At 39.4% G+C, this 16,367-nt stretch overlaps 1 protein-coding gene across 3 annotated transcripts in view; it reads left to right on the top strand.

Annotated features, from left to right (window-relative positions):
* The window catches only part of myo6b (myosin VIb), a 56,250-nt gene that overhangs the window by 26,542 nt on the left and 13,341 nt on the right, over positions 1-16,367 (top strand). For all 3 annotated transcript variants that reach the window (XM_034112063.2, XM_034112061.2, XM_071207244.1), the window contains exons 25-27: positions 1,741-1,891; positions 10,153-10,361; positions 10,471-10,549. In XM_034112063.2, coding sequence (XP_033967954.1) covers positions 1,741-1,891; positions 10,153-10,361; positions 10,471-10,549 — 439 coding nt within the window. The remainder of the gene's footprint in view (positions 1-1,740; positions 1,892-10,152; positions 10,362-10,470; positions 10,550-16,367) is intronic.

Below are 16,367 nucleotides of genomic sequence, written 5' to 3'. Positions count from 1 at the left end.
AACTATACAGAGCTTTGGCAATACTGTATGTAAATATGGTCATGCTAATAAAGCTATTGAATTGAATACTATACTTACAGTGGGGCAAAAAAGTATTTAGTCAGCCATCAATTGTGCAAGTTCTCCCACTTAAAAAGATGAGAGAGGCCTGTAATTTTCATCCTAGGTATACCTCTACTATGAGAGACAAAATGAGAAGAAAAAAAAATCCAGAAAATCACATTGTCTGATTTTTTTAAAGAATTTATTTGCAAATTATGGTGGAAAATACAAATGTAGTCAATAACAAAAGTTCATCTCAATACTTTGTTATATACCCTTTGTTGGCAATGACAGAGGTCAAATGTTTTCTGTAAGTCTTCACAAGGTTTTCACACACTGTTGCTGTTATTTTGGCCCATTCCTCCATGCAGATCTCCTCTAGAGCAGTGATGTTTTGGGGCTGTCGCTGGGCAACACGGACTTTCAACTCCCTCCAAAGATTTTCTATGGAGTTGAGATCTGGAGACTGGCTAGGCCACTCCAGGACCTTGAAATGCTTCTTACGAAGCCACTCCTTTGTTGCCCGGGCGGTGTGTTTGGGATCATTGTCATGCTGAAAGACCCAGCCACGTTTCATCTTCAATGCCCTTGCTGATGGAAGGAGGTTGTCACTCAAAATCTCTCGATACATGGCCCCATTCATTCTTTCCTTTACACGGATCAGTCGTCCTGGTCCCTTTGCAGAAAAACAGCCCCAAAGCATGATGTTTCCACCCCCATGTTTCACAGTAGGTATGGTGTTCTTTGGATGCAACTCAGCCTTCTTTCTCCTCCAAACACGTCTAGTTGAGTTTTTACCAAAAAGTTCTATTTTGGTTTCATCTGACCATATGACATTCTCCCAATCCTCTTCTGGATCATCTAAATGCTCTCTAGCAAACTTCAGACGGGCCTGGACATGTACTGGCTTAAGCAGGGGGACACGTCTGGCACTGCAGGATTTGAGTCCCTGGCGGCATAGTGTGTTACTGATGGTAGCCTTTGTTACTTTGGTCCCAGCTCTCTGCAGGTCATTGACTAGGTCCCCCTGTGTGGTTCTGGGATTTTTGCTCACCGTTCTTGTGATCATTTTGACCCCACAGGGTGAGATCTTGCGTGGAGCCCCAGATCGAGGGAGATTATCAGTGGTCTTGTATGTCTTCCATTTTCTAATAATTGCTCCCACAGTTGATTTCTTCACACCAAGCTGCTTACCTATTGCAGATTCAGTCTTCCCAGCCTGGTGCAGGTCTACAATTTTGTTTCTGGTGTCCTTTGACAGCTTTTTGGTCTTGGCCATAGTGGAGTTTGGAGTGTGACTGTTTGAGGTTGTGGACAGGTGTCTTTTATACTGATAACGAGTTCAAACAGGTGCCATTAATACAGTTAACAAGTAGAGGACAGAGGAGGCTCTTAAAGAAGAAGTTACAGGTCTGTGAGAGCCAGAAATCTTGTTTGTTTGTAGGTGACCACATACTTATTTTACCGAGGAATTTACCAATTAATTCATTAAAGATCCTACAATGTGATTTCCTGGATTTTTTTCCCCCCATTCTGTCTCTCATAGTTGAAGTGTACCTAGGATGAAAATTACAGGCCTCATCTTTTTAAGTGGGAGAACTTGCACAATTGGTGGCTGACTAAATACTTTTTTGCCCCACTGTACATTAATTCATGACATATTCATGTGTAAGTTTGTATTTTTCTCTTCTCTCATAGCATCGACGGCATGGTAAAGGTTCGAAACCTGAAGAAACACATGGAGCGCTTCAACGAGGTGGTGAGCGGGCTGAAGGAGGCCAAGCCGGAGATGGCCAAACAGGCTCAGGATCTGGCTGCCTCCATCGACGCTCTGTTAGCAAAGATAAAGGTGAGTCACTGTTCACCTCTTTCATACAACTCAAGGTTTAATGCTCTGGTGATTTTAAAGCTGAAAGTGTCAGCCGCTTTCCCAGGTGCCTTGAGCATGATACAGTGTGAGCAGTAAAACATGTTGCTGTTCTTCTTTCTGCGTTTATCTGGGGAACACTCCTCAAACATGGATTCGAGCATGACTGGCTTGCATTCATATGGTTCTCTACATTCACACCTGTAGTTCCCTTGCACAATAAGTCCTCCACTGTTCTACATTATGCCCTTTCCTACAGATGTAGCACTACAGATCAGACTCACAAGGGTGTGTCCCAGTCAAAAGCCCAGCGGATGCCAGTGGCTGGGGGTGTTGCCAAATTGCTAGAGGGCGTTGCCCAATTTCCCCATTTGTTCAATTACAGGATTTAACCATGAGATGGCGCTTCATTCACAAAATACACAAAGACAACTGGGTGTTGTAGAACTTAGTCTGTTTGCAATGTTTGCAGCTCTGCAGTTGTGTTTGCTGAATACTGTAGAATTTAATCACTTATTTGTTACTGTATGGTTTTCACAAGCTACTATAATGAAAAAACATCAATATTTTAGATCAAATAAAGTATATAGTTTGCTTTATGCAGTATATTTCTTGTAATATTGTTGGTGTTTTTACACAGTACAGTAGATTGAAGTAAATCAACTTATACATTAAGATAAGATAAGATGGACCTTTATTAATCCCGTGGGGAAATTCAGTAGTTCAAACAGCAACAGGGTGAGAGTGAAAAACAGGACAGCACAGATTCACACAGATTAATAAAATCAAAAATAAGATGAGCGATAAAAATAATAATAATGAGAAACTATGAAATAAGAAATGAATAAAACTAAAATGTAATTATCATATCATATATTATAATGTATTGTATTATTAAGTAATATCATACATTAACCCCATTATAGCAGATGCCGCATTGAATGGATGAACACATGTATGCATCAATAATTACAACAGAGTATTTCTAAATACAAGTTGTAAAAATACTTATATGTATTTAATATTAACCCTTTGGAGTCGACCGTCACGCCGGCGTGATCAGATCACATGACCTGTTCAAGCCGGTGCCGCATAAAAACAACAGTCCGAACGACATTGCCGTGTGTTTCTTTCGAAAGTACTGGCTTGAAACTATATCCCAGTCTTTGTTTCATGCAAAAAGACCCAGTAAACACGGAGATATGATGATATAAAGTTAATACATTTCAAAAGTATGAAAAATGGAAGCACATATTTGAATATCTTCGCCATATTTGATCATTTTACGAAACGGAAAATACTGGAAACTGTAGATCCTGCTCAACAGGATGTATATGTGTATTTCTGTCGAAAGTACTGGCTTGAAACTATATGCCAGTCTTTGTTTCATGCAAAAAGACCCAATAAACACGGACATACGATGATATAAAGTTAATACAGATATATTTCAGAAGTATGAATAATGGAAGCACATATTTTAATATCTTCGCCGTATTTTATCATTTTACGAAACGGAAAATACTGGAAACTGTAGATTCTGCTCAACAGGATGTATTTACCAGGGAGGGGGTGAGGTAATCAGGTAAACGGAGTGATACGAAACGAGACGGAAAGAGACGAAGAGGGACGGCGGGAACCGAAGAGAGACGGCGGGAAATGGAGAGAGACGAAGATATACGAAGACAGGCGGCGGGAGACGAAGAGAGACGAAGAGAGACGAAGAGAGACGGCGGGAGACTGCGATTGAAGTAAAGTGACGGAAAAACATTGAGAATTTAGATATAGTTAGATAGATTTAGAGTTTTGAAGATTCAACTATGATGAAGAGAACTCTGAACGTGAGTCAAGCTTTAAGCTTGTTTTTTGACATGGAGGAGGAGGAACCTGTGATGTTGCCCTCTGTGTCGTAGTTGACAGAAACCGCTTTGAAGCGTGGCACAGATAAAGACAGAAAAAACAGATTTTTGTACATAATGTGTATATATATATATTTGTATTATATTTATAATAACACTTTTGCCTTATCAGAATGAAATCCCATGCTACCTCAATCAAACTTTCACATTATCATAGTGACATCCCATGTATATATTTCCAGCTTTTAAATGGTTTCGTTGTGTATGTTTGTGTTACCTATATGAAAAATAATATCATTTTCAAAATCTGTTTTTACTTTTTTTTTTTTGTGATTTTGGGTCCAAAATGTTCATATAGTAGAAGATCACTGCTCTAAACAAAGTCAAAAATCCTACATCCAAACGAAATAAATATAATTAATTATGATGAATACGTTAAGTCTTGTTCATTGTGTTTCACTTTTATTAAATGTTATGTGATATTTCCGGTGGAAATGGTGGACTATCGGACATTCAAAATGCAGCATATTTTCACTCTTCTTACACACATATTCTCCTTTTACATACATACATTTTCACTCTCACACACATATATTCTCCTTTTACATACATACATTTTCACTCTTACACACATATATTCTCCTTTTACATACATACATTTTCACTCTCACACACGTAGCCTATATATTTACACTCACACATTCATACATTTTGCTCTCATATTATCATATTTCAATGCACACATTCATATATTGTCACTCACACATTCATGCATTTTGTTCTCATATTCTAAAACAAAGTATATCATGGTGGTCAGCTGTTAAACACAAAAGTGTATCTTAAGGGCTGTAAATATAATAAGCCTGTTGTCAATTTTAGACACAGGCTTATTATATTTACAGCCCTTAATAACATTCATTTTCTGGACTCAATGTGTGTCTTGGCCATTTTCTTTGTTCCAAGCAAACAAGTGCTTTTTGTTTTGAAATCACTTCCGCAAGTTTCACGGGCCCCCCCCCCTCGCTCCACTGACCATTAGACCATTTAGTAAGGTAAAAAGCAAAAGGGCAAAAACGCCTCTCAGACGCTCTTCCGTTTACTTTTTTAATAAAGAAAAACAAATGGTCCGTAGATACACGGACTCATATAGCCTATGTATGTATACTGTAAGGAGAATGTATGTGCGTGAGAGGACCAGTATGAGGCTGCGGCCCCACGAGGACGAATTCGGTCGTTTGCGTTACTGTTTAGTGTCATATAGACCGTTCGGCCACACGAGGACGACCGAATACGGCACTAAACGACTGAGGAAACGACAACGGGTCCCAAGGTGGATAGAAATGCATACGCCACTCTCTGGGGGGTCAAACGGCTCCGTGTGTGCGCCCTATACGGACATTTTCAGATCACTGATAGTGATTGCGCAATAGCCCCGCCTCTCCCCACCTCTTCTGCTCACCTCCGCTTACCCCGCGCCAGTGCTGAAGTGTTTCGCCACCAACAACAACAACAATGGCGGATCGCAGAGTTGCTATCGTGCTCCGGACGCTATTGACCATGCTACAGTTGTTTGTGCAACATCTACAGCAATAATGATGAGGCAATAGCCCCGCCTCTCCCCACCTCTGCTGCTCACCCCCACGTCAAAGTAAACTGCACCCTGAATTCAGATTATTTATCTTTCTCTCGCGAGTGAAGTCTAATCTGACAGGACGGAGACACGCAGCTCTGCTCACCTGCAGCTCCTCCCGCTGCAGCAAAACACACGCTTCAAGTCAGATCATCAGCCTTAGCTATTTTAATTACCTCTCAAACTCCCTAAACTAGTTATAAATATGTTTATTTTTACAGTCGGCCGGGTCACTGATTACTGGATGAGCTGCTACATGAGACAGACACTGACGCTGTCTGAAGAGAGGGAGGAAAAAGAGAGGCTCCGTGTATTTTATCATTATATTATATAGTCGTTATTCATTTGTTTTAAAGCTCAATAAATAACAAAGAAGACCTTTGACCGGCACTTTTATAATTGTGTCCGGAAGATTTCAACTTTAATACACGCTGACTGGCGAAAAACTCTGCCCGGTTCCCTCGGCCCCCACCGCGGAGAATAAACAGAAGGGCAACCATGACAACCATGCTTCTTCGCTGCTTTTGTGGAGGAAGTTACAGCGCCACGTAGAGGCTCCTGCATATGTACTGCAGCTTCTCCAGCGGTTGGAGCTAAACGGAGCGGTCTCGTGTGGGCAGACACTATCCGGATAATTATTGCATGTGGACGGAAGCCGTTTGCGATTGCGGTTGCGTTAATCCTATGCGTTTAGCCGTTTTCGTCCTCGTGGGGCCGCAGCCTGAATTACGGCATAGAAATATGCAAACAGAAACCTACAGACTGGGGGATGGGAGATCACAGGAGTGGGGGGGGGGGGGAAGAGCTGTGGAATGTGACCCTTGGGAGAATTCCTCCACACATTCCGATGGCCAATTTGTTTTAAACAAAGAGTTCGCAACACAGGACAGCATGGGCAATATGGGGGGTGGGGGCTGGTGAACGGTCTGGTCAATGTTTGTAAACACAATCCCCAGGATGTGTCCTAATCAAACCAAAAAAGAAAATGCAGATATCATTCTGTCTCTCGACTCGCTGGTATCTCGAGCTGAGCGCTCATTGGTGTTCATACTGCTCACAGGCTGGGCTGCTGTGTATATCTAGTGTATTCATACTGTACCCCTCCTCACTGTTTATTCATCATTCAACCATTTACACCTTCCTTTTTTGCCATCAAGAGGTTGAAAAATATTGAGTCCTATGTTTCCAATTGGTTCCCAAATCTGAACATTGACCAGTGGCATAAGATCAGGAGCCGGGTAAATGAGAGACTGAGGAGCCCCCGAAAAACAGATCCCAAAATAGCTCGTCCTGGTTTCCGCAGCAGATAGGCCTACAGTATGGTGTCTGTTATGTCAGTTATTTTAAATAAAACGTTGAAAACTGAACTTGAAAATTGTTTCCTCTTTTTATTTTATTTATCATTTTCGGGATGGGGAGACGTGGGGAGACGTGTGTGATTAAAAATTAATTTGCAGAAATGTAAAGTGATCTACCTAAGTTATATTAATATTCTTGACGGGAAGAGCCGTGTAAATGGGTGGCCATATATGCATTTGAAAAGCAATATAAATCACAGTTATTATACAATAGGCTATAAAAGCACCATCGATAACCATTACCTTTATCCAATTCAAACTTTGGACGGGAAAAAAGGAAGGTGTACATGGTTGGGCTATACTGTAGGCCTACTGTATACATACAAAGGCCATTCAAGCTAGAGTTCTTCTGGAAATGTTCACATCAGGCCAGAGTCCCCGACCCGATGATGCGGGTCGGGTCGCGGATATTGCATAATAAATATATTAAAATAATAATAATTTAGTTTAATGTTTAAATCCTCAGACTTCTCCCCCGCGGGACCGTGCATAATCATAACCTCTGCAGCGCATCAATCTGCTGCTGTGTGCGCCACATTCGAAATGGCTAAGGTGAAGCTCTCTAGTGGAGAATACAGCATTTTCAATAACACTTCCTCAAGAGCGAAATCCAACGTCTTGGAGGCTTTTGGTGTCATCCTAGATGGAGAAAATAAACAACATCCCACGCTTTTTGAGACAAATATGCAACTGCATGTGTTAATAATTGCACGTTTTCACTACTCGTATATAGGCTAGGCTATGCGGGTTCGGGTCGGGTTGCGGATCTTGTGCCGACGGGTCGGGTCGCGGAACTAATTGGCAATATGTGCGGGTAGCGGGGTGGGTTCGGTATTGCACGTCGCGGGGTGGGAGCGGGTCTTGAAAATCAGACCCGTGCAGGACTCTGCATCAGGCACCTTCAAGTTAAACAATACTACAGTAAACAATTAACACAGTAAGCCTAAATTATGTGGATTAAACCACATTTATTTCGTTAAAAATAAACTAAATATGATTTTGTTTGAATGATTAAATGTCATCAGGCACCTTCAAGTTAAACAATCAGGTGCACACTTTAATGTGCCGCCACCTCCGGACTCGGCTTGACTCGGTTTAAAGAATGCACAAATGTGTTTAATCGTTTGTCAGATATGTACTAAGTAGCCTAAATACATTTGTTCCAGCTCAAAATTAGATTCAACTTTATTGTTATTCCACATATTGCAGGTAGGCCTACTGAGACAACGAAATGCAGTTTAGCTTCTAACCAGGTGCAACAAGCAGCGAAAAGTAATGTGCACAATACTACAGTAAACAATTAACACAATAAATTATGTGGATTAAACCACATTTATTTCGTTAAAAAGAAACGAAATATGATTTTGTTTGAATGATTAAATGTAGGGTGAATTGCCCTAATGTGGGACATTTTTGCATTTCAGACTTCGGGAATATATTGCGATATGAAGCCGATACAATAAATCAAAATCCAGTACCATTCCGAAATCCCCAGTAATATTAGACACTAATAATACAGTAAACTATTAACACTGTACATATTATTGTTTGCCCTTGGGATTAGGATGATCGGTAGTGAGACCCGTGCTGCATTTTCCTCCGGTCGGATGTGATATAAAAACAAAGCGATTATTTTTGTTGTTGTAAACTCACGTGGATTAAATTTTAGTACATTCATTTCAACTCGCGAACATATGATACATTAAATGATCGTGAGGATGATGATTGAAAATCGTTTGTTTGAGCCTGGATGCATTTCCTGATCTAAAAACATAGCGATGGTTTTGTACTTACGCCAATGTGAATTAAACATTATTTTGTTAAATAAAAACATGGTGATGTTTAGTAAATTATTACATGTCTCTTATTTAGTGACATAGGCCTATGGATCTTAACAAATATCCGCTATATCAGATACCTGTAGATCAGCTGTTTATTTCACATGAGTTCCAGTGTGGCAGCTTTTCACGGCTCCCCCTGGTGGATCCATGATCCATTGCAGCTGGTTTAATTATAATTAAATATATTTATCAAGGGGGCGTTTCAAGTCCTGCGGGGGGGTTTTCCTTTTCAGCAGCGGCCCACCCCGTGCCAATCACGGACCCGCACGGGTAGGCATCTGAAATGAAGCGCTACATCTGTAAGTGTGCCGTGCCCTTTTCTCATTCTTCCTCCAAGAATCAATATTTGCCATCACCTCAGGATAAAAAGAAGCATTTGGTGGAGAAGAAATCCAATCCTCTCCTCTCCACTTATATAATTGTGTAACTGTTTTGCTAAATGATCAAACTTAGTTAGTGAAATCCCAGCTCTCCCTGCGCAATAAGCACTAGTCTTATTAGACCCTCTAGGTATAGCAAATCATCGCATTCGTATTTCATGCCATCAGGGCACCAACTTACCAATAATCATTATTCTTTCTTAAATGTTGTACTCTGTTGTTATCTGTAAGCAATCTACAGATATGATTGGAGTGATAATAGGTTCCTCAGGGTCAATCACCCTCTCTCACTCACCCTATCTTCGTCTGTTTGCGTATTAAAAGCCCCACAGTAGGCACTCATGGAGTTCAGATTGCTTAGAAATTGCTCCTGGCACAGCGTCTCTGAATGAATTATGCATGAGAGGCCAATGGCTGTCATTCAGAACTCTATGTGTAGGGGACAAGACCTTGTCATCTCCCCTCCCTGTGTCACCGTTAGAGACTGACTTGAATGAATCTTCACAATGCGGTGACCTCTTCTGCCGCCACTGATTGTCTGACAAGTATAGTGGGGAATTGAGCATTGTGGCTGCAGCACGCAAGTTTGCAGTTTTAATACTAGTTGAGCATTACATTTTTATATTTGTATGTGTTTTTTTTTTATTTATTTTTTTATATGTTTCTAGTTATTGTGCTTTTTATTATGTTTTTAATTATTGTTTTTATTATCGTACTCCCATTGGGTTATTCACTATTGTAGTTACTGCCTGCCCTGTACAGCACTTTGGTCAGCCGAAGGTTGTTTTAAATGTGCTATATAAATAAATAAAGATTGAGATTGAAGTGACAGTCTCAGTGTCAGTCAGTGTCTTACCTTCCTGCCACATGGGAAGCTTGTGCCATGGTAACTGAGGAGTGCGTGCAGAGTCAGGCTACAAGTGAGCTAAGTCGCACTAGTCTTTAAAGATGTTACCTCACCTGATTGACAGTAAATAACATGTTTGTCGAATTCAGAGCAGCATAATAGCTTTCCTAAGGGAATTTCGTCGTCACTAGTTATTAAAGTAATCGAGGCAAACCATGGATTTGAACCACCTGATGAGAATGGTTGAGAATTTATTGGATACTTGGATGAATAAATAAAGTATGTTGTTCATTTTGTGACCTGACATTCTGATCTTCCTCTTGACCCCTAGGCCACACTGATGACCCGGAATGAGATAGACACAGAATACCAGGGTCTGGTGAAGCGCTCAGAGCAGCTGCTGTCTTCAATGCAAAAGAAGAAGCAGGAAGAGGAAGAGAGCGAGAGGCTGAAACACATCGAGGACGAGATGGAAAAAGAAAGGAAGAGAAGGGAGAAGGACGAGCAACGACGCAAACATGAGGAAGACGACAGAAGACTGTAAGTGATGGTGGAGGATTATCAGGTTCTTTTAAATGCCATGGTTAAGGTTTGAACTATAAGTTGTATGTCTGTTTTAGTGAAGTTTTCTTTTCCCCAAACATTTTAGAAAATCAGAGATGGAGCTGAAGAGAAAGCAGGAGGAGGAGGATAGAAAAAAGAGAGAGGCCGAAGAGAGAGCAATACAGGTTTGGACCACCTTAAAATGCTATATATTTATAATATGGTCTAATGTTGTACTCATCAGCACAACATGTTTGAAGCCCGGGATCCATTTAGGAGGACTATGTGGAAAATGAAAACAACATTTGATTCAATATCAAGTGTGTACAAGTTATACTGTATGTCTTTTAACGTTTCTGCTGTGGGTATATTTGTGTTCCTGTGCATACATGAATGAACTCTTAGTTCCCTGCAGACTCTTCTAAGCTCAATGTTTACTTCAAATGAGGTAACTGATCCTTACACCCCTGCAGCGACTGAATGCTCACACCCTGCTATTATAATCACATTTAAGATATTTTCCTAGACATAATCCTAATCTGTGATTGAGCTGGTCTATCATTGGCTTAGTCTCTGCAGTATATTGTGCAGTATTGTTTGAGTTAGAATAAATCCTGTCACGAAAGTATTACAAAAACGAACAAAACAAGCTATTTTTGAAGATGTCACTTTGCACTCTTCAAACAATTGACAATAATAGAAAACAACAATGGTAATGGATATGTTTATGGTGCTAAAAGAAGCTCAAACAGCTTGAAATGGCATTTACGGCCTGTCCACACAGCGGCGTGCGTTGAAGCTTGCTGGCAGGCGTGTCTGAAACTCGACCAACAACCAATCACATGAATCTCCCGCCCCTGACACACAAGCAGCGGTTTGATTGGCTAGAGCTTGTACTGGCATATGATTCGATTGGCTGATGCTTCTGCCGAGGCTTCAAAAGTTGAACATTGCTCACATTTTGCAGCGAGCCACACCAGCAAAGCTCCGCTTCGCTTCTCACAATGCAGTTCGGCGAAAAGTGACGTCACCCCATTCAAAGTGAATGGTGAAGCTTTCAACACACGCCGCTGTGTGGACGGGCCGTTAGGAGCTTCAATATGAAACCAACTCCTGGGTACAGGACTACACCTCTCTTTAGAGTCAAGCAATAAACACTGCATGAAAAGTGAATTCAGATAAATGCAACTTTAGTTTGCCTACAAATGAACAGCAACACAAATGCAACATTCACACTGACATCAAAAAATAAGGAACATGTGTTTTAAGGAGCTTGGTTTGGTGATCAGTTTAAATAAGGATGTGTATTTGTTGTGGAATTTCTGCCAAGTTTAAAGATACTACGAAGTGTGTGTCTGAGAACAATATAGGAAAAAGGTTAACTGTGTTTGAGTTCAGATCAGATGGGGTCTAATCTGTCAGTCACATACATTAGAGTGCACTCTTTACTCTTACCATTGAGCAGAAGGTTAATTCGGCTGTTACAGTGTCCAGGTTGGACAACTACTGGAATCGTTGGATCTCCTTCACTGGATCTTCTCACTCAATAATACACCTGACCTGCATTCACAAACAGGCTTAGTCTAATACATTGACACAAAACAACTATCAGACATTAAAACAGTAATAGGTTAAACGGTTTCTGCTAAGCAGTAAACACATATAGTATACACATTCACATTAAACATATACACCTTACTCTCTCAGTAAAGGAAAGATGGTATTTTCCTATAGAAACAAAGTATTTCACCAGTAAACACAACCTTTTTTTAGTAGAAAAACTACATTTCCAGGCGCACTATTTGTTATGAAAAATATTGCTTGAAAAATGTGCTATGCTATACTGACTGTAATAATCTATGTCAACATCATGAAACGTGTTTTAGAACTCGACATTATTAGAGGTTTTTTCAACCTTTTTTTATGCACCATGACATTTCCATTTAGACACTTGATAACCACTTGATTGGGGTTACATGGAAATAAATGTGTTGCTACATGTACAACCCAGTCTCACGGCATTTCGTGTTCACCAACACGATTTTTAATCTATTGATTCATGTTCACCAACACGATTTGCCCCTTTTTTTCGTGTTGCACAGCACGATTTTAAAAGCAATGTATTTCTACTGGTAATGTGTTTCGTGCCTGCAGCACGTCTTTTTCTCCGGTCGGGTCATGGAAGACCGGAAGCTGTGTGGTTCATAAAAACATGTTCTTACTCAATATCAAGCAACAATTATTGCTTTTATTTAAAATCGTATAATTTCGGACTTTTGTTGCCGTCTGTGAGGAAAATAAATGGGGCTCAGAGCCTCAGGATACTGAAATCTGTATTTTTAAATATTTTTTTCCTTCTAATTTGTTATTCTTTTCAAAATAACACACTGTTATTTACTCACCAATAACACACAATTATCCTTGCTTTTATTTATTGGTTTAATTCCATAATCTCGGGCTTTTTTGGTGTCCGTCAGGAACTGAATTTCAAAATAAAAATAACCGGAAACAGACGTAGGCCTATAAGGGACATTTCGAGCATCATTGCGATCCCCAGCTATCGTTTAGGACTACAGTCCCCGTAAGGTTACGCAGAGCGTCAAACAGCTGTGTGAAATGGAACGAAACCACGCCAGACTATCCAAAACTTGAATCGAACACCCCCCCAGAACTACACATGCTGGCTATTGTGTTTCGCAAAATGTTCTATGGGACGTCTCTACTGAACATTTTCGTTTTTCCCACAATTAGAAGTTGCCAGTATTAAACACATTGGTGTTATCAAATGTAAAACATATAATTAATAAATGGGTGAAAATCGCTTGTGTCCATAATTCTACTCCACGACAATTCAGAGGTTAACCTGGTATTTTTACTCCACTGCATTTATTTGAGTTACTTTGCAGATTCTGATTAATTATGTGAAATATAAACAACCCTTAAATCAGACTTTAGTTACACCTGAGTACAATTCAGTTAAGGTGATTGTCAAGTGCCAACAATCAGGAGAGATATTTGATAGTTGGTGCTTGAGAAGACTAAACATGTATCTGCAATTGACATGAATGGAAACGAGTAATAAAGTATATTCATTACTCGTTATTCTCTACTAATAGTTAATTAAAGACTGTATATTATGGCTATTTTGCACATCCCTTTCAAGATTTTCAAAGGTTTATTGACATATCATACACAACTACGGTGTAGTTATGCAATGAATTAAAAACTTGGGTCACAGGTTCCTCAATAGTGCATTACAAGACATCTATCAATATGTGTGTACCTCCACCATTAAACTGTCATATTCTGCACATTTCTTATTCTATCTACATACATAAGAGTATAATTCATATGTATAATATCAGTTAAAATAAGTGCTTCAACATAGTTAACATTGCAGGAAAGCAATATATTAGACGTTAAGTACTTTGTCAGGCTTAATATTTATCTGTAGATAGATACCCCCAAAGTTGTTTTTCTTATTTAAAAGAAGACCTTAATCTGTTATTTAATGTTTAAATAAAGGTTAATCCGTTTTTCTGTTTTGCACCTCCTCCTATTAATATCTTTGTACATCCTGCACTAAACTGTTTTATTGTAGAGATCACTTATAGTATCTTCTTGATTTTTTTATATTCTATATTTCTATATTTATACATTCCCCCTATGAAAGTATGTACTCCTAATATTTTTTTAATCAAATATAACACATAAAAACAATAATTCAATAACGTGCTTTAACCACTAGGAGGTGCACACAAGGTACACACAGCCATAGCTTTGTATTATTAGTGTGTATGTACAACATCTGAAGATGTATAGTTTTATGCATGCTTTCACATAATTTTACAGCATATTGAAATACTATTTCAGACTCAGTATTTACATTCTTACATTCAAAGAAAATCAGTAATATCTTTAAAAACTACAGTCCTTTTTATATCAGCTGTGCACCGGTATGGTGTAAATATAACCTATCTATGAATTAGATCAAATGTAAAAGTCAGCCGAATTAGTGTTGATACTGCAAGGAGACGTATTGTGTGAAGAGAAATTGAAGATGTTGTTTAATTGTTGATATATTTATGATCCACGTCAAGTATTCAGTTTCGGCGGCATTTCTTCCAGTTTTTCCAAAGGTCTTCTCATCAGGGCTCTATAAATAAAAAACTACGGCAGATCTGTAATATGTAATGCAGCCGAACCGTGTATTACAATGCCGTTATGTGATGACTTTCAAAGACAAAAGCAAGAGCACTCGGAATTAAGTATTATTTTATTCTTTTAAAATGTTTTCCGGATTTCATATAATATAAACACCAAATCCCAGCATGCATTGCGGCCAACACATCCAATCAGCGAGCTTAAAACCATAGCTGAGGATCTTGGGTAATCGCTCGAAATGCCTACGTCTGTTTCCGGTTATATTTATTTTGAAATTCAGTTCCTGACGGACGCCAAAAAAGCCCGAGATTATGGAATTAAACCAATAAATAAAAGCAAGGATAATTGTGTGTTATTGGTGAGTAAATAACAGTGTGTTATTTTGAAAAGAATAACAAATTAGAGGGAAAAAAAGATTTAAAAATACAGATTTCAGTATCCTGAGGCTCTGAGCCCCATTTATTTTCCTCACAGACGGCAACAAAAGTCAGAAATTATACGATTTAAAATAAAAGCAATAACTGTGGCTTGATATTGAGTAAGAACATGTTTTTATGAACCACACAGCTTCCGGTCTTCCACGACCCGACCGGAGAAAAAGACGTGCTGCAGCCTGCAGGCACGAAACACATTACCAGTAGAAATTCATTGCTTTTAAAATCGTGCTGTGCAACACGAAAAAAAGAGGCAAATCGTGTTGGTGAACACGAATCAATAGATTAAAAATCGTGTTGGTGAACACGAATCAATAGATTAAAAATCGTGTTGGTGAACACGAAATGCTATGAGACTGGGTTGACATGTAACACAAAAGTGATAGCAACGCATCACTAGCAAAACAAGCTAGCTTAGCCAGCATGAGAAGAGGCACTTCCGGATGTCCCGTGGGTTCTTCAGGTAAAACGTTTCACAATTATCCTACTGTATCACTGCTAAACTTTCAACTGTTTCTAATAAGTTAATTCTATAAATGAAATACTAACAAGCCGGTAAAACGTCATACTTCATACTCGCAAAAATGCACGGCAAAAACCTCCTGTCAATTTCAGGGTAGGCCTACTACACTGTAAAATATATGTTAATTTTTTTTAACCACACTGCAAGACCTCATGTTAACCTAGTAACTGCACTGCAAAACCTTGATGAAACCAAGTGTTGAATATTGTATTCAATTAATTTCTACTAATGTTGTTCGGCTGTGTTACAAACAGAACTGGAATATAGGCAGTGGTGCACTGTAGGCCTGTAGGCCTCTAATAACATTTACAGGGTTAGGTACTTTAACCCTTTGTGTTTTCTTTACATTTTGACGCTATTACTTTTATAAGTGTACTATAATGTTGAATATATGACTACTACTACTACTACTTGAAGGTGTGACACACCGGCCATTCTAAACAGTCTTTTCTTGTCACAGCACACAGTACCACTAATTTAAAGGGGACCTATCATGCAAAATGCACTTTTGTACGTCTTTTATACATGAATATGTGTCCCCGGTGTGTCAGGGAACTCATCAAGTGTCAGAAACAGGGCCGGTCCTAGACTTTTGGGGGCCCCCCTCACTCTAGCGCGTTCTCACTACACAAAACACGGAACCAACTTTTGTCTTATGATGTTAGCATAAGCACACATATTGTATAAATAAGCATGTAAACACCGTGGACCTAACCTCCTCTAGGGGGTCCGGGGGCATGCTCCCCCGGGAAGATTTTCTTTTAAATATTGAAGTTAAAAGCATCAATCTGGTGCACTTTGAGAGCAAAATTAAGATATCTATGGACACATATCTCAACACCCATATGAAACTGAACTGTAAACAGATTTTTCTTTATGGAT

Source organism: Pseudochaenichthys georgianus, chromosome 22 (assembly GCF_902827115.2).
Source record: "Pseudochaenichthys georgianus chromosome 22, fPseGeo1.2, whole genome shotgun sequence".
Taxonomy (NCBI): Eukaryota; Metazoa; Chordata; class Actinopteri; order Perciformes; family Channichthyidae; genus Pseudochaenichthys; species Pseudochaenichthys georgianus.
The sequence above is the reverse complement of the archived record's forward strand: the minus strand, read 5'-3'. Positions and strand labels throughout refer to the sequence as shown.